The following is a 19,187-nucleotide window of genomic DNA, read 5'->3' as shown; positions in this document are numbered from 1 at the left end:
AATTTCTATCTAGATTCATAATAGGCCTAGGTAAAGAGAACAAATACAAATCATTGACGGTTTACACAAAACAAGATAGTTTATTGCACGTAGTACAGGCACGGTGACACGCAGTTTCGTCTAATACGATAATACAACGCTGAAACAAAAGCCGCTCTAACAGAGTCAACTAGCAGTTTTATAATTAGTTCTGTTTCTGTCCTGTGGTCCCTATTGAGCACTATTGTGCTGTTTGCAGAAACAAAGCTACAGTTGATCACACAACACACGCACTGTTGGCACGTCCGATTGCTTCGGAGCCCCATTCAACAAGGCGGACAGTGTATCAGGAACATGCACTCTATAACAGAGCTTTCGTGACATTAACCGGTCTTCGGTGAACATTGCACACAGCCGGCTACCTCTTATTCTATCAATAATACTCCTTGGCCTACGTCGCACAGCTAATCCTGTCCACGCAAATAGATACGTAGTTCACTCTTAGACTGTTGTGTTAATCAGCCCCTTATTTCATTTCGCATAATTCCCACAAGTCATATATATAAATATATATATATAACCATAGACGAGGTACTGTACTGGGTGGTTCCTACTTCCGTAGTGCCTTTCATAATAGACGAGACCCCACTGGTGAACAAACGCCAACAATGCCCTTAGATGTTGAATGATTTTCATGGTTTGTAATAGCCGTTCGATAATGTCCTATAAGAAGGTCGCATCGTGTTACTCCGTTCTTAGTTTTTGCAACCGCAACGTGTTACTTTTTTTTGTTACGCAAAAAATAGCGCTTTATATAGAAGTATATAACAGATTATTACAATCAGGCAACAACGATCCCTTTATTCAACGCTGATATATTCTCAGATCATAACCTGGTCGATGTGGGCGCATTCCCCATTTCTAAAAAAAATGTATGTACAAAGGAATGTAGTTTGGAAAACGTGGCTAGCTCAAATTGACCTAATGCATAGCGTCAACTACAACTAGATACATACTGCTATTTAAGGCACACGAGTTTTTAAAAACCCTCGCAAAAGGAGAATTTCTAGACCACCCTGGCATACGCATTTAATGTATTTTTACTAACTGATGAAGCAGAGCTTACAACAGAATCGTCCTATTGTAAATATTAGAGCATTATATAAGTCTTATATTAATATTCAAACACTCCTAAGAAGGTAACAAACAACACCCGTGTGTAACATTCGATTTCGTCCCGATTCATCGTATAGATCTATATATGCGTAAATTGTGTCCATGAACGACTTGCACTCATCGAAGTATCTTACTGTCGAATGATCCTAGTGCTTGTAGCTCAAGTCTCCGACATGAATATTATGGCATGATCTTTTCATGGAATGGTAGAAGATTTAATAGTTAACATGAAAATAGTGTTGTCTCTAAAAGCTGCCTTTCTATATGCAGAACATTTTTTGCTTTTTGTCTTCTGCAATGTGTCTTCGAATAATCTTTAATTAATCAATGTTGTCATAGCATTCACAACTACACAACAACGGTCAAATATTAAGTATAGCATTAAGCATCATCATCGTTACTAACAAAACCGATTTGAAAGTGATGGAAAGTAATGTACAGATCGTGGTCGTAATTAATAAAATAGACGTATACGCACTTCGAGAACATTTTTCGCTTAGCGACAACAAGGTCCTTGCTTTTCAAAAACTACTCATTGAAAAATCCCTTCTAAATAGAGGGTAAAAACTTCAGTTGTTTTTTCAACCATTAAGGACGTACCGCCTCTGCAATACGACTTCATTCAGTGCTTCCCGTCGGCTCTGTCTACCATTTAATATGCCAATATAATTTAGACATTCTGTACTAGCACAGAAGCCCCCAGTAGGACCACTCGTTCCTCTTAACTGTTCTCTTACTTTGTTTTTTCGTTCACATTATACTACACTGATCGTGGGTCAAAGTCAACGCCAAAGTCAACAGTATTGTCTCTGTAGACTGCCTCATGAACGCTTAATCGTTTAATTTAATACAACTGTACTCCAGTGCAGCACGCCATCGCTTTTTTCTTTCGTTCAACATCCAGTTCGTATCTGAGAACAAACATCTATAGGTTGGTAGATCGAACTGTGAGACATTTGATTATCTATCTATTCTATGTACGGCTTATATTTAGAAAAAAATATATTACAATTACGTTCTGCAAAATAATGCGGACTACGTAATCGAGATTCTTCCTGCAATACCACAACAACTATACTGAAGTAGTGGAATAGACTAGCAAGCTAGGGATCCGCCTTTCAGTAGTATAATAAACTAGAAAATTTTTCAACTATGATGCGTTATTTCCGTTATTAGATTATAGTACAAGGTACGTATGAGTAGTAAACAACCCAAGCTGAAAACAAACGCGCGCAGCTGCGTTTGAAAATAAATAGCAGTTCAATCTCGCACAAAGTTTCATGTTCAGCTGGCTAGAGGGGATCAAGATCAAAATCGTCCTTGGGTCGGGCCCGATGAGAAATAAGCAGTAACAATGAGTAATGTAGACGGGACGTCAATGCAGCCCAATATTGCAGGTACTCTTTAGACAGGTTGTTAAGCGAAGACAAGTATTAATCGTAGCAGACGGGTTGGGTTAACCTTAGTCGTTCAGCCTATGTTTAGGTATCTTAAACGCATGGAAATGTTCCTGAGATGGATTCACCTTATTCGTCTACTTATCCAACTGGTTGCATACTGTTTTCGTGGTGTTTAAATGTAAAAATGTGCAAAGCTGCCGGCCTAACTCGGTCGCCATCCAGTAGCGTTGGGGCCAAATTTGTAGACAAGTCGTCGGCCAAAAACTGGCAGCAGAACTTGATTCTTGTAGTAATATCTGAATGAAGTACAGTATGAAATATACATTTTTTTACCGATATGATACGGCAGTTGTGGAACGGAATAACGATATCTTAAATGTGTATATTCGGTATCAAATGGTGCTTTCCTTATTTCATGACATAGATATCTCTACATATCATCGTTGAAAAAAGATAGACAAAAAAAAGTTACCTCATTGCGCGTGAAAGCTTCTCGTAGGTCATTCGAGGATTCTGTTTTCGATCGCCCCACATTTTAGCTACTTTGTCGCTCTGCACAAACTTGAAAACGCCTTCCTCCCGCCGTTCCCATCTGATTAGTGACGGGTTCGTTTCGGGGTTTAACAGTAAATCTCTACAGAGGAGAAACAAAGCAATTATCTTTGTTTGATTTATTGACGAACCTATTCTTTGTTCTATGTATTAGTAGAAGTTAAGAAAAATGCCGTTGTAAGATTCAAATACTTAACTCTGAATTGTCACTATTGTTGAAAGCGCATCATATCTTCGCAGCGAAATTTCAGTCTATGCCTAAGCAGAATACGTACCTGATAAACTCCCAAAGCTTCCCCATTCCCTTGTTGGCATTGGAGGTGGTTCGAGGCTCGGAGGTATAGTGTGAATGTGAATCGGGTGTGCTAACCGAGGAACTGCAAGTTGAAAGCGCATCGGCCTCTTCTGGTCCCCCAACAAAAAGAAGTTGCGTATTAATGGTATTTTGTTCCCCGGTTCCGTTAGCCTGGGCTAACTGAAGACTGTGCGGCCGTGAGGGTTGGCTGGAATTGTTGTCGCTGTTAGTTGGGCTAGTGAGCTGATGCTGGTGCAGCTGTTGCTGCTGCTGCTGCTGTTGCAAGTGATGTTGTTGGTATGTGTTATGTTGAAGTTGTTGATAGGCGTCGAGATCGAGGCGCTCCTCCATCTCCTCCGATTTGATGCAGACTTGAGGTTGGCTTCCTGAAAGCGGGCACCACAGGATGCAATACAGCCGAAAGCTGCTTAAAAGTTGTTTTAGCGGCAGTAAGCTTCGGATGGAGCTTATCGGATGGGACCATTGGCGACATATGAAATGTACGTATTTCTATATACACGTGCTCATTTGGCCATTTTAGTTTGGCTATAAATTCAATCATCGGCGAAAATTTAATGGTTATTGAGTTTTCGATTCTGGAATAATAATGAGTACTGTTTAGTTATTTTACATAAAAGTGATATTTCGATACGTATAGGATATTGTTGTGTGTCGATTTTTCACATTATTTGAATTATTCTAAAGAGTCCCCCACGTTTCTTACAAATTTGAATTATTTTCTATGAAAATGATTGCACGTACGTATTTTTCACCAAGCTTTTGAGCCACGGCCCGTCGCTGCCTTGAGAGAATATGATGAAATATATCAATTTAAACAGCAGGGCACGATACGATCTAGCAAAAACATCTTCATTTTGTACCACTGCCTTATATCAGACTTAAGCTGCAACGCCTACATTATATATTGTAATAAGCGCGGCAATATACTATATGTCCGTTCTGCGATACTGCCGTCTAAAATATCCAATTAATCAATCAATGATTCGGTATGCCGTCATTAATATCAACTACGTAGAACTACTTGTTTTTCGTCTTCACGCTTTTCATCGTCATCGCACTAGACAAAAGACAGAGGCAACTTCTGGCGCAAATAACCGAAAGGCGAAGTACAATTTGTCCGCAGAAATTCGCCGAGTTCTCGTTTACCACTGCTTTGCTGTCCAGTGTCTAACGTTCGTGAAGAGATGCTGGCAAATGACTAGAAAGTAGCGCGGTATTTTGATATAGGGAGTGAAGCAAGCGGAAATCGCTCAGACGGTCACTCACTATTTATTATAGTTGTTCAGTAAAAGCAACGACTACAGCGAGCGCGACGGGTGATCTAGTCCGTCCAGTACAATGACCGATTCAAGGCGCCGAGATGTAGTAAGAAACCTTTTGCTACGGTGACAAATGTCACCGTCATAGCAGCTGCATGAGGGGTACACGCAGGGACAGTACTACGATAGTCGTAGGCCTCTCTTCCTAGCTGAAAGAAGCAGGTAGGATCGTCACTACATTGTAGTTGGTTGCCTACAATGGTCCAGTCATTAGCTGTAGTCACAAACCGTCCAGAAATCTGCGAGAGTTGGCAGTTTGGTGGCAGCTAAAAGAAAATCACAGCTAAATCATGCAGCAGCCCTTTTGCTGCTCGTGCCACCGGTGTAAACGGAACAAGGCCGCGAGAAGTTCTGCCTTCTCAAAGATGGATGCAATAGAGTCAATTGCAAGAGGTCAGTAATCGCGCTGAGATAATCCGCCATCGAGGATTCCTTAGGATTCCTCAATGGTAGCAAATCATAGTGATAGTAATGGTGTCACCTACAGGTAACGAGGACTATCAGTTTAAACGGCGCTCTTACTGTTGCGAACTAATGCCTCCGAATCAACGTTACTGTATTGACAAACACATACACATAAAATTATAATCGACTTTTCTTATTATCGACTCTATCAAACCGATAACCACGCGCATGTTTTTTCTACTACCGTTGATGGGTAGAGCTGCGAGCTCTCGTCCATAGCGATGATGACGAAGATCATCTAACCACAAGGATGTAACAGGCACCGAAACGAGTGACATGAAATGTAGAAAACTTAGATTGTCAGATGGTTAATTTATCCTCTGTTCTAATTCTTATATAGAAAAGCCCCTGCATATTTGTATGCATTCATATGCGAACATTTATATAACATTCAGACTAATGGAGAGCAGACGGCTGTGTCTATTTATCGACATCATATTCACAAGCGGACAGTTTGGGTTCGGCCCTATACACAATATAATATACGGAAAAATAGACTTCTGTAGAGTATAATAATGACGGACTTTTTTTGGGACATCCATCTAGTCGTTGCGGTATTTCCTTTAATGGTGCAGCGGTAGCATGTGTTGTCTGCTAAACTTAGGAGCACATGAGCTGATCCAGGTTCAAGACCTGGCACAGACCTACTTTATTTCGTACCGAAAGGGTTAGCCGTACGAGGCAACGATTAACGACAGTGTCGAACGTAATACTGGATGCATATATACTATTAGTAATATGATAATGCGGAGGTTCGGGAAAAATCTAAATCGAAATTTAATGCTGTGATACAATTGAAGGTGGCACCATATCTTATGAGAACAAATCACCTGCTCTGCCATTGAAGAAAGTAGATACCCTTCAAGGCCCATGCCTTTCCAAATAGATTGGAAGGTCAATGACAATTGGACGTGTTTAAGCAGGACGTAAAAAAGATACTTTGTAGACTATACGTAGACTAAACGTATATTACAGAGAGATGTCGTTTGGATCTCAATCCTGTTCAAATTCAAATGTTCAAGAGGTATTTAAAATAGGACAAGGTATACTCAGCGGCTCTATAAAGTTTTGTCCTGTATTATCACTAGTGTTACGTGGTTAATTTGATGATCAATGCATAGGCTTGGGATAGATCACATGAATGTCGTAAGCCGATGCAACGCATTGCAAACAAACCATGTAAATTGGCCATGTCCAAGGACCAACAGCTAACGTAAAGCACCAACACTAAAATGTACCGTCTTTTATTGTATGCTTATATTCTAGATATGCGGTTAATCTTAATGAAGTGGAAAGATTGAGGCTACAATAAAGATCTCTTGGTAGAGAATCTAAACAAATTACCAGCGCGTCGTCTAATCAGAAAGAAAATGATGTCTCATAATAGAACTTTATATCGAACAAAATAAGCTACGCTAGCTTACTTCCGTAGGGATTTCGTTTTCCGTTCTGCGTCTAGGATATGTCGACGCCAACAAACGGCTCAAACACAACCGCGCATAGCAACACATTAATATGAAACTAGACCACTAGATTATATATGAGGCGCACGGGAGGCCATGGAACATTAAGAAACGCCATTACCACCGAGTTGACACTAGGCCAATGTTATTGTATCTGGACGCGAATATTGCACACAAAACAGCCTAGCGTCAAGCTACGGCGTGTCGACGACTTATTTGTCAGAAGGCCCATGTCTGTCAAGGACTGTGAACCAACCCATGTGGCGATAATGTCCACAAAATGTTTTTGCTGTTTGCAGGACCGACTCGATGCATCGCACTCATTCAGATACTAGCTAGATGTCCTGAGAGCAGCTCTTGAACGCTACTGCTGATTTTCAAGATAACTAAATTGAGTCGGAACTGCATCTGTCTCGCTGTGAGATAAACGAATTAGCTTGCAAGGTGAATCGATGCGATACTATCGACACGGAACACTACGAGATGCGATCATAGACGTCGCAAGTAGCGAACGCGTTTTTGTGTTGACAGCGGGTACGTCCGATTGATGCCATATTAGGTTAGATGAGACCGATCTATTGCGACCAGACCTGGTCTGATAGTTGCTTGCCGACTGGAGCGACGTTCAACGCCTAGCAAAAAGTCTTTAGTTAATCATATAAACACAAGCTATGAAAAGTCATCTGCGACAAACGCGACCTTGGTTCCTCTAAAAACGTTTGACACGAAACAAAAGGTAACCAGACCTGAGATGTAAAAAAAACTTTAAATTCTATTGGCTGAATTGTTCTATTCAGGCGATAAAGGTGCAGAGAGAAAGAAAGATCAAGGATAGCTTTATCACAGCCCGGAACATCGTTTACGAATTTGCACAGGCGTTTTTTCGTCTGGTTGTTTGCCTAATCATCACAGTACTATGAAGTAAACCGATGACAATCGTTACATAGTGTCACAAGCTGATAACATGAAAGGACAGATCCAAGCAGGTACACTTTATTCCAGAGGGCGTCGACAGTATAGGGAATATACTCAACGGATTGAACGTATGAAACTTTAATGTAAGCCGACTCCGAAGCGAAAATATTAAATACGGTAGCCCTTACTTGCTTCGTACGCATATGAGGTATCATTACCAAGAGGTATCCGTCTTTGTATGCGCTTTCATTATGGCTATAGGAACTCCGTGAACTGAAATAGGCTTTGATGAAGACTTTTGAAGAAGATGGTTGATTTTTTATCGTAAAGTTAGCTTGTTAAGCCGCTGACTTTTGTTGAAGATCACAAGTACTCTGTGGGCGGCATATGGCTCTGTGACTACGCTTGATGACTATCGTATGCTGTAGCTGTCCTTAGCATGTAATAGGCTGTAAAAATACACGTGCCTACGCGTATTTTCTCAGCCTAAATCAGCAATAGAAAAATGAGCTGTGACGGAGAGTCAACGCGAATTGTACCATAATGCATTACATAGGTGCGTCACTCACAACACGAGCTTCTCTCAGGCAAAAAAATACATTCATGTGTAAATGCACGTAATAAGCGTTATGCTCGTACTGAATTTCTGTTTTTCTACCTCTGCCACCCGTTAGTGGCCATCCACGCAGCGAATACACGATTGTCTTTCTGTTGTATACATACGATCAGAGAGAGATCCGTCTGACATGATATAGGTCACCATCTTGATTCGTTCGTGAGAAAAGTTGATGGTAGAGAAGTTCATTCAATCAGTACTAACCTCTGTAATCGCTGGGAGAGAACGCTGTTGGGTTCTGAAGTTGCATGACTACGCCCGTCTGTTGACTCACGTGGTTTGACTGGAGCACCGATCCTGCACTCGATGACCAGCCGTTGAGCAGCAGATCGCCGGATACAGGTGGTGGTACAGGTGAAACCGGATGCAGCTGCACAGGTGATGAAACTTGTGTGGCGTTGAGATCTAGCGGGGGTCCAAACTCGGTTGGTGGACATGCTTGTGGCTGGCTGGTTAAAGGCAGACCCATTGGAGTAAGTCCGGTAACGGTGAGGTAAGGCGATCCCGATGGTGGAACAGCCTGACCTGGTGGCATCGCCAATGGACCGAGGCCGCTTAAACCGGCAAGCGGTTCTAAGTCGTAATAGGCGATTGTGTCCTTATTGTCTTCGAAGAAAAATGCTTCATCGCCCTCACTCAGTGGAAACTGAAACGGCATGAAAATGGAAGAATTATACATATTATTAACTTCTCCGAAGCGCAATACATATTTAATTATGTATAAGTAGCAATGTGAAACGTTGAAAGCGACATGCTTCGTTCAGCAAGAGGTAGCTTAAAATACAGTAAAGTTTATCGCTAGTTAAAGCGAAACATTTCTCTCAGAAATGAAAACCCTACAGAAATATCATGCCAGATTCTTCGGGGACAAGCAAGCTTTAAACAAAGCATTTAATAGGACAGGGCTATTTAAACGTCGTATTTCAATCATCCATAGAACAAGATACTATCGAAATGTAATTTTTTCAAGTTTATTCAATCTTAAAATTCAACTTCTACACACGATTGAGCGACTCCACATATAAGTGATCAATCATCATTGGCCTTTTACTGATCGCACCTGTGTTGCAACGAACGCAGTAGACTTCGCATAGACAGCGCCATTGCCCTAATATCAGAATATGGATATGTTCTGGATCTAATATAGTTCTAAAGTCTATTTCTTATCCATCAAAAATTATAACCCTTCCCCTTCCCGCGCAGCCTACATTACTTTTGCATAAAATCCGGACAAATTCACTTCGCTGTAGCTATTTGGCCATCGATGGTCAATGCTCGACGTTGCCGATGTATCGTCGCCTGCCCACGTCCGTTGGAGATGATCTGAGAACTGCGGAAGTCGTTGCCAACATCCGGAGAGCGGGGCAATTTGAATTTAAATATTCTGGTGCGCGAGCCGGAACCGCTATTACAACAGAACGCGACGGTAACGCCGGGCACTGCCGATGTACCTTGTGTCCGTCGATCCTGTCTTTCTTGTTCTCTTCCGAGCGTCTTTGTCGTGGTGTCCGTCTAATGTGGTCTTATGCAGCTGCATGCAATCATCAGCGATTTTTATTCTGTTTGTTATTTGTCTCAGAACATCGCTGAATTTGATAGATTTATGCCAAGCAAGCCAGCGATAGCCATCATCATCATATAACCAAACAAGTATGGGATGCAACATCTTCATTGTCATCATGGCCAAAGCAGCACGTCTTACGGGTTTTGTCCGTTCGCCCACCCGTTCCGCCGCCTATCCACATAGCTTAGCTGGCTACAAAAGCATCTTTCTGCTCCACAGAACTCTTAGCAGCATAGCCAAGTGACCAAGCAATTCCCCATCTTCGGCGATCGGGAACCAAAACGCAGTGCGATCAAGCGCGCTAAAACAATGCGCGGTCTCCACAGTATCTCAAAGCGGCTCCGACAGACCGATTTGCAATATGAGGGTTTTCCGCCCCGACATCACTGACGGCTTATGGGCTCGACTGCCGTCGCTCTTCGACTCGTCGTGCTTCGTGCGTCAACATGCCATTTGCACACACGCGCATAGGCTTACACATAAACGTAGCATCGACGTAATCGCGGTGTTATAGAAAGGTTAGGGCTCACAAGCTACATCCGTAGCTGCAGCATATAAAATAAGATCTTAAAGCACCAAACTGAAAAAGTTGGCGAGCGTCTCACCGCTTCAATCATAGTCCTATTAGTTAATACAACTTGGAAACGATGTAAAAATGACCTGTCTTGCGGATTATTATAGTAGCATTCAATGGTGGTCGATATGTGAGATCTATTTTTTTTTTTTCTTAATATTGTCTAGTGCACACTTCGTTCATTATACTTACTCGTATACAAAAAGTATTAAGTGAGTCGGTTTTTATTTTACCGCTAAATACAAATTGAATACCGCTAAATACAAAGACATATTCCATAAAGTAAAGTAAATATCGGGCAAGCTTTGCTGAGATACCAGGAATGAATGTTACTACTACTACATCTGATACACAAACAAAAACAGATTAGGGCAAGGTGACAACACTGTACTGCAAATCATCTCGTTTTTAAAGAAGGTTCCAAACGGCTTTCGTCGAAACAATAACGGATTTAAATCTAATGGCTAACATTGATGCTGTACTGCTGGGGTAAGTTATTTTATAATACGTAAGGCAACTTACAACGACCTCTGTATCCTCCTTGTATGGTTCAAGCGTTATTGGGGTGTAGCGAAAATTAAGAAGTTTAATGACTTTATGTCGAGGCGACGCAAGTGACGATCGGCAAGCTAGCATATAAAAACGATCCGAGATGTCAATAAGTAGCAACGAAAACAGAAGTAAGTCTCGAACGGGTGAAACTTTAATGTCAGTATATGAGACCCAATACAGCACCCATACCATAGATGTGTCGGGTCAGCGGACACAAAATCTTGATTACGCGAAGTCTAATAATTTTGTCGTCAATTTTTCATAGCTGGTAGCTAGCCAGTCTACCTTTCTTTTTTATTTAGGAGCAGCAGTAAAAATTTTGCCAGTGACTCTTAATTTTTCGTACTGAAGTGACCAATGGACTGGGCGATACGCTGGCGAACACGGGGTCAGAAGAACAAATCTGCTCTCGGTTTGATGTCGGATCGCTCGGAGAATCATCAATGTCATCATCGTATAATTTGCCGCTGCATCATTGCTGGCGCATAGCACAGAAGAGTATTCGTATACGAGAACGCTCGGTGACGGAGCAGATATTTCTGCCCGCTTGTTGTTACAATAGTCGTGGTAGGGAAAAACATCGTTTCGAGTAGGAGACGGCGGAAAAATCATGTATAACCTCATCTTCGTTCACCGTTGTCGTTAACGACTTTCCGCACCGATTTCTTCTGCATCGGCAGAAAGCAAATGTCGACAGTCGAGATTCGTTTGTTAGCACGAATCAGAGCAAGCAATACGAGTGGAAAGGCTGCTGTGTTGGCCAACAACATGTTAATTACAGGTAGGTTAATGCGTTACAGACGCACCGTCCGTAATCGTTCAGCGTAATCATGCTGATATCGAGGTGATGGCGCTTAGCAATCAAACGTATTCAAGCAACAGGGCCGATTCTTCAGTAATAACGGCTGATGCTTGTCAGATTGCGTCGCCAATTGGCCGGCGGCAGGTTTTTTAATCATTCGATTTTTTGTTTCGAGTTCGATGCATCGCACCACTTCGATTGCTGACCGACGCTGGAATGAAACCATCCCAGAGAGACATGAACGTGCTTGCAGAAACACTGCAAGCAAACAAAGTAATACGGACGTAAAGCAAGCGCCACCGCAACATTGCTTCCGGTCGGCGATCGATATTTGGTGACGGGCTGTAGCAAATGCCTGCGCTTTCTTGCCTCAGTTGAAGACGGCACAACTGATGACTCACATTAGCCAGACAGACAGACAGACATTAACGAAACGGATCCATGACAGAGCCACAGGGTGAGAATGGCTACCGCGATTTTATAAATACAAACAACGAAAAGAACAACAACATAGAAAAATATCATCATTACATCCTGCCTAGCAGTCGTGCTGCCAGCCGTACTGTCACGGAAGGAATACTTCATACATAGTAATGTCTTGACTCGGATGGACTAAATCGAGTGGCTAAGATTACAAACTATACAAATCGGGTATAATTTTCGCAGCCATTCTGACGTACTGGTTCATCACTTTGTTAGCCAAACGCCGACAGGTTGTCTCTCTTTCTTTCGCAAAATCCTCCTCCGGCAGAGCGTGCAATCGTCGCAGTCTGCTCGGATCCGCTAGTTGATGGCGTCGTCAATAGGCTGTCGTCACTGGTCACCGGCGGCACAACCTTGGCAGCAGTGCTGCTAACGTACGATCAAGGGATTCCGCGCGGTTGTAGCGCATGGGCAACAAGGCATAATAGCTGCTGGTACGTGATGAGCGATTGCTATCCAGCAGACGCTGAACTTAGTCAAGTGCTTCACGAAATCAGATAACAAAGAAATATAAGCATGAAGAATATCATGATTGTCACTATTAGGACCAACAGCAGCGCGGCTGTGGCTGCGACGCTCGCGCCACAAGCCACGAAGTAACAGGTGTGGGGGGGGGGGGGGTGAGGTAAGCGTCCGAGGCAACGCATGAATCAATTTCAATTGTACAACTATCTAGAGATTTTCAGCATTCATTTATCTATGCAGCTGTTACGCGACTTATCTATATCAGCTACGGTTTAACGTGTATGTATGTTCGGGACACAATTTTGCCCTAGAACAATTTCTGATGGCGGAATGTCAAACCGGTACAGCAGGTGATATTTTTAGAAAACCTGTCTATTTTAGGCTTAATAGGCACATGATCGTGTTTAGTGGGTAGTAAAACCTAAAAGCGTAATTGCAGAAAATATGTGACGTTTGTATTGCTGTAAGTACAGCTAAATCAGCGATTGTGATACACTGCATCGTATCGTACGCTGTGTAAACGAAACTAAAAATAGATATGCCATTGTTAAAAAGGGACAGATACAGAAGTCCGTTTGATATAAACAACCACTAGACTATCTATCGCAGGCGTCAAAGTTCCACAAACGTTGCTTGCTATCAATCAATCACCACAGCATCTGAAACAACGCAGAATGCGAATTTTTGTTCGATGCCTTTTAACCGGCAAAAAGGACAAGAATCTTAAAGCTTGAAGCTGGTTATCGGGCCACGTATAAATAACAAATCAATACACAGGTTGATAAATCGTATTGATGGATCACAGGAAATGAGACATCCTAGAACAAATTCGACTGTCGTTATTACTTCCCACACATGAAAATTCGACGATTGTGCCCTACGATTTGAAACCAACGATAGATAACTTTGTAGTTACATGACACTGTAGCTTAACGTATTCGCAAATAATTTAATTAGTTAATAGCTAACTTTGACGTGCCTCTGGGAAGCAGGCTTACATGTAATTGCAATATCGGGCCCACGTATTCGGAGCAAACGTGTCGAAACACAGTAATCGCCTATACGTGTATCCGACGCGAGTTCAATACGCTCCGCGCCATTTAATATATGCTGTGGGTTTACTGAACGATTACTCTGGTTGTTTTCAACGTAGAGGGTGGTCGCGGCCAGTTGATTATGTCGACTTGTAATAGCGTCAGCTGTAGGGCTCGTATCTCGGCGCAAGGCTATCTTTGCTTTGTAGCGTTAGGTAAATCTGTTGCCAGGGGTTGACCCAACAGTCGGAAAGTGTTCCAGCTGCACCCGACCTTGATCGATCAGTTAATTGCAGGCAGCATATCCGTTCTTCAGATGCTGCCGACGTCAGTCTGATCATGTGTCTACCTGTATTATGACCGGATATCGTACATGTATCTGGCTAGCTTGCGCCGGAATAGATACTGCTAGCTAGAGTGAAAACTTTACATCTGTGTATATATAATAATAAACGAGTTACGATAACAAGAATATGACGCTTGGAGGACGTGGTTAAGTGGGTCTAATTTTGCCCAGCATAAACTGATCGAAAAGATACATAGTACGCATGTTAAGTACAGATGATAAATTCAAACTTAAACGAATCTCTCAGAGACCCATACGGTATCGTCAATTAGCAATAGCAATCAGTGGCTTTTCTGTGAATCGCCGTGTTAATCCAAAAGGTACTCGAAACCATCCAGGCCTTGTCGTGTTAGCGGCCTTTTCTGTTGTCTCTAAAGAGCCTTCTGCGATCTTGTGCTCCGTGTTCGACGATAGGTGCAGTATAACAGGAGTGCTCTAACTAAAACTGGCTCTAAAATAGCCAGCTAACCCTTTTTCTCTTACTGACTGCTTAGGCGACTTGAAGCACGTACGTTCCATAAACAATTGGCCAGGTTCATTAAACGATATGAGATCATGCCCATCATATCTCTCCGTGCGTCCGGCGCACGTATATGTAACACGACATTGAACTCAATTCACCACTAGTGATCGTCGACTAAAGCGGCTTTACGTATCGGCCAACAAAGTAGGTTAGACTCTATGTGGCTTAAATGTTTAAAACTCTTTGAAAAGGTAATCATAGATCTAAGTTCGACATGACCGACACAATCGATCAGAGCGAAAACGTAACCTTGGACGATTTCGCACAAGCTGCAGTCACTCGCTGATCTTTCATTTGGCTCTAGAAGCCGGTCGTTCAGACGTATACGACAGACACACACGCGTACAGCTCAAACGACGCAGATGCCACACAAACACTGTCAATCAAAGTGATAGTGATAAGCGATTAGAGAGTGATGATATTGTTACTCTACTACCGTATTGCAATTTCGTTAGAATTTGATTCGACTGTCTTGCGTGCCAAATATAATTAACGAGATCCGGGCCACAGCGATCAACAGTTGAAACAGGACGTACGTCTGAGAACCAAGTTGTTCCCCGAACTCGAGTTTTACGATTACAGACGCAATACGGAGGTAGGAAATATACGTTTGCGATAGAAAAAATTGACCAGCAGCACTTTTCTATGCCTGGCTAACTATAGTAGACAAACACCAAATTAATCGTTTATTGCTTTAATCAATGCAGAAGGAAGAAAATAAACGTTCGCGCGGTATGGGCAGTAACATCGATCGGTGAGAGTCGTTAAACAGGACGCGACACTGCTGCCTCTGCTACAGATATGTAAAAGTTCCAGTCTCGGTCACGCACAACGTACGAATATGTCAATCGGAATCTCATACGATGCCGACATCGTATATATTTCCACATTGAATTTCGTTTCACCAGCTTGACTCTGCCGAACTAAAGCAGTCGCAAGAAAAATTCGCTTGAACGGACCTAGCCCACAATATCTCACGTAAATCATCAGTGCCTCTGCTACGTTCTGTTCCAGAGGGGATTAGACCCAAGCTTGGCACATGGCACACAAGGCACCCACGAATGAGTTTCAGAATAAAGCATCTGTACCATGTGTGCTTTAACGAGCTTTACATTTGCACGACTTTGAACGAGATGGCCAATGGACGACAAGGCGATACAATGAATGAGACAGATCGTTTCTCGAGAAACAGAGAATTTGACCGAAGCGGAAAAAATTTTAGAACCACTATTAGCCGTCGCAAAATGACCAGGGCCTTAGGTTGGCTGGCTAAATTGTTTGTTCACCTACCTACTTATTCTTGCAGGCATTCAGGCATGGGCAGGACGGACGAGAAATCGGGCTTTCTACAATAGGAGCTACGGCTACTTCGATGATATCCAGCCTGACCTTTCAGCCGGTTTTGTTCACGGGCGCGCTTTCGTCTACCTTTCTGACTTCGAGATGACTAAGCATCTATGCACCATTGGCTAGACCAGAACGGTCTACTGCGATTAGCGAAAAACATATGCTCTGACGACGATGTTGGGCCATACTAATACTGTCTTAATCGAAACCGAAAGAACTTCTAATGAACAATGGCTGGTAATGGTGCTTGTCAGCAGAGCTGGCAAACAAACCGTAAGAAAAGTCTCAAACCTAGAATTTACCGAGTTCGCATAACCCGCCTAAGCGGTTATATGGATGCGTCGAAATAAGTCAACCAGTACCGCAAAAACATGCTCTGTCAGTTGATGGGTGTCTAGGGCTTGGCGAGCACTTAATCCGTATTTGTGTCGGAGAGATTTTGCTAATTATGGACATTGTATGCGATCGAGGGAAGCCAAGATGCAGCTCATCTGCTAATCGATCCGAGTACACAGGGCTCTCGAGCTCAGGCGCTTGTCGTCACTTGTCGGCGTTTGTTGCTTCTATCTGTTGCCGAACTAGTCGGCACTTCTGCGCTAAGTTCGTAGAATCACTGACCAACTAATAATTGAGTAACAGGAAGGAAACAATGAATCCTATTCAGTTTCATCACATACTACTTAACGTCAGCTATCTACTACAACACATACGGCCATTGTCGTCTGATACGGTCCGTGCCAGATGCCCGTTTACAAGATGCTGCTCGTGTCTAGAATAAAGCTCTGCATCGGGAAAAATCTGATTGATTTATCATATCAAACTATCAAGCAAATATAAATGGAATGATTATTTGTACTCATACAGATGATATCAGCATCAGATAATGAACGTACGGACCAGTGTATTCCAATCATGGATGAATGTTGCAGTGTATTGTGGGTTTTTCGTTGGCCGTATGTATGGGTACGACGACACCGTTACATAAACGATTACCGAATTCATCTAAGACCAGTACGGCATCTTCAATAGAAACTAAAAAATATCGTTTATTCATGATGACTGCATGCATAATTATCAGCCCAAACTGATATTCTATCTGAATAGATAGAAATTTCAGTTTGTTTCCAAAGAAAAACCCAAAGCATTGCATGCAGGCTTTCCTCAAAAACGTTTCTTGGCTTAACATAAAAGCTTGGAAGCAAAGAGAAATTCAAACTGACAATCAACCAGATGCAAAAAGGCCTGTTGCTATATGAGAATTTACATGTCATGTTGCTGCGGACAACTGAACAGAGCCTGCAGTCGGTAGAATTGTACACTGCCTTGGTTGCTCATAATTGTTATTCTTTAATGTAGCGTTTACCGATTCTTCTGGCGAAGACACCTTATCGTTGACTAGATATCGTTGTTGACCTACCTGTGTGAGAACACCCATTTGTCTGAGGCACAGTAGACACATCGTTGACAGAACAGTCACAAACACTTGCACACAACAAATGTCATATTGTCGATAGTTTCTCGAAACGCAATTGCAAACGGTTCGGGCAAGTTGAAAGGACCACTCTGTCTCTCTGTCTGTCCATCTATAGGACAGCACTTTTGCCGCCGTTCGGGCGCGACAAAGGAAATGTGCAGGCCAAACAGGCCGTTAGTATCCGTCCAGCTTTATCAACTAAGTCTATCACGGTAATTTAACGAATCGAAAATTCGGCTCCATTAACACCAGCCACTTCTCTGCCAATAGTGTGTGCAGGTAAAAAGGTCGCGGAGGATTGCCTTCGCGATCGAATAATAATACAGATGAATTTTTGCGCAGGGTTTCACGATAGCACCGTATACTCACGCGAGCGATTCATACGGCTGCATGTGAACACAGTAACTCTACTGTGAGTAAGGGTCAATGCCTTGAAGACCTTGAAGCCCTTGAAGTTTTCCACATCTGTACTTCGCTATCTAGTTAACGGTTAGGCATAAATGGCAGGGGTAGCACGACAATAACGCGTTAGTAAACAAATTACAATAGCATTTTTTGCGTTAGAGGCCGCGAGCACACATAGACGAACTTTGCACGGTTTTCTGCGTGCACTAATAACGGGTCTGAAATAAAACACAGTGTTCTTTGCCTCAATTTGGTCTTTTTACGATTTTCTTCTAGCGTTCATTCATTGCGTTTTCCTCATAAACATGTTTTTTCCCTATTGCCTTCGGATACTACTCGATTGACACTTCGGTTGACTATGACAATTTTGCTCTCTTTCATCTTGAATCTATCTCGCCCTTCTGTCATGAATTTACTCTTCTGTCGTAGAGCGGTCTCCCGTTTCTCGATCCTAGGAAACGTATGTTTTCTGGCTAATCCCCAATGGTGCGAGCAAACTTACGCTTATTGCCTACGGTCGTCTCAGATATTTTCTGCAGCCGGTCGTCTTGGTGATCATCTAATATCCTTTAAATTTATCCTCCGTTGTTTATCTGTCTGACTCGGCGCGTTCGTTTAGATTTACTAACGATGCTTCAGAATAGATGGTGAAAACGACAAGTTTTTTGCTGGTTGGCTCTGTATGGCGATCACTCGTTGAGGGCACGTAACAACTGGATTAGGTCCAAACGCCGATGGTCAGTGTGCCAGCCATTTCGCGCATTTGCAGCTGCTATTGGCTTGTGTTTAACCGCCAGCCTGGTCTATGCTTCGTTCGGATGGCTGCATTAGCTACGTTCAAGCGTCCGACAGTCGCCCATCCGGCGATGATGCGGTGACAGATAATCCGCGAGGAGGGTAAGTCTAAGTTGGAGAGGGGAGTCGGCAACGATGAGGGGCGAAAAAAAACACTGATCAACTGACGGAACAGGCGCTGCTAAAACATAGGAACCTGCGAGCGCATGCATCCAACCCCTGGCGTCAACGACAGTCGACGATAAAAAAGTTCAGGAAGGAACTATTGATAGTAACTGCCACAGACACAAAAACAGTATGCTATAACCAAAGTTAACGGCAAAAACGAAGTCAAATCAATAACAATAGCAACAAGAACAAACATGACGACACAGACAAAGAGTCACCATGTACAATCAGTCGAGCTGAGTTAAGCAGAGGGCGCCCGAAACTAACTGTCTTCTCGGTGATTAACGCCCAAAAACGAACGTTTACGTATTACTAGCTTGTGCTCTTCCCCTAATAGCTATTAGTTAGTGGGTGCTTATGCACGTACCAGGGCCACGCAGGGTGTGACTGAGATGAAACAGATAGCAGACAGGTTTGAAATTAGCTATGCCTATCTGTTGATGTCACCATCTAA

General features: G+C 42.7%; 1 protein-coding gene across 1 annotated transcript in view; it reads right to left on the bottom strand.

Annotated features, from left to right (window-relative positions):
- Positions 1–53: 53 nt before the first annotated feature.
- The window catches only part of LOC111266171 (uncharacterized), a 46,135-nt gene continuing 27,001 nt past the window's right edge, over positions 54–19,187 (bottom strand). The window contains exons 4-7 of the mRNA XM_086970814.1: positions 8,406–8,847; positions 3,383–3,788; positions 3,028–3,189; positions 54–2,851 (exon numbers count right to left, since the gene is read on the bottom strand). Of these exons, the coding sequence (XP_086826940.1) occupies positions 2,758–2,851; positions 3,028–3,189; positions 3,383–3,788; positions 8,406–8,847 (1,104 nt within the window). The 3' untranslated portion in view covers positions 54–2,757. The remainder of the gene's footprint in view (positions 2,852–3,027; positions 3,190–3,382; positions 3,789–8,405; positions 8,848–19,187) is intronic.

This window comes from Varroa jacobsoni, unplaced genomic scaffold (genome assembly GCF_002532875.2).
Source record: "Varroa jacobsoni isolate VJ856 unplaced genomic scaffold, vjacob_1.0 scaffold_1063, whole genome shotgun sequence".
Classification (NCBI taxonomy): domain Eukaryota; kingdom Metazoa; phylum Arthropoda; class Arachnida; order Mesostigmata; family Varroidae; genus Varroa; species Varroa jacobsoni.
This window is presented reverse-complemented; position numbering and strand designations above follow the sequence as displayed.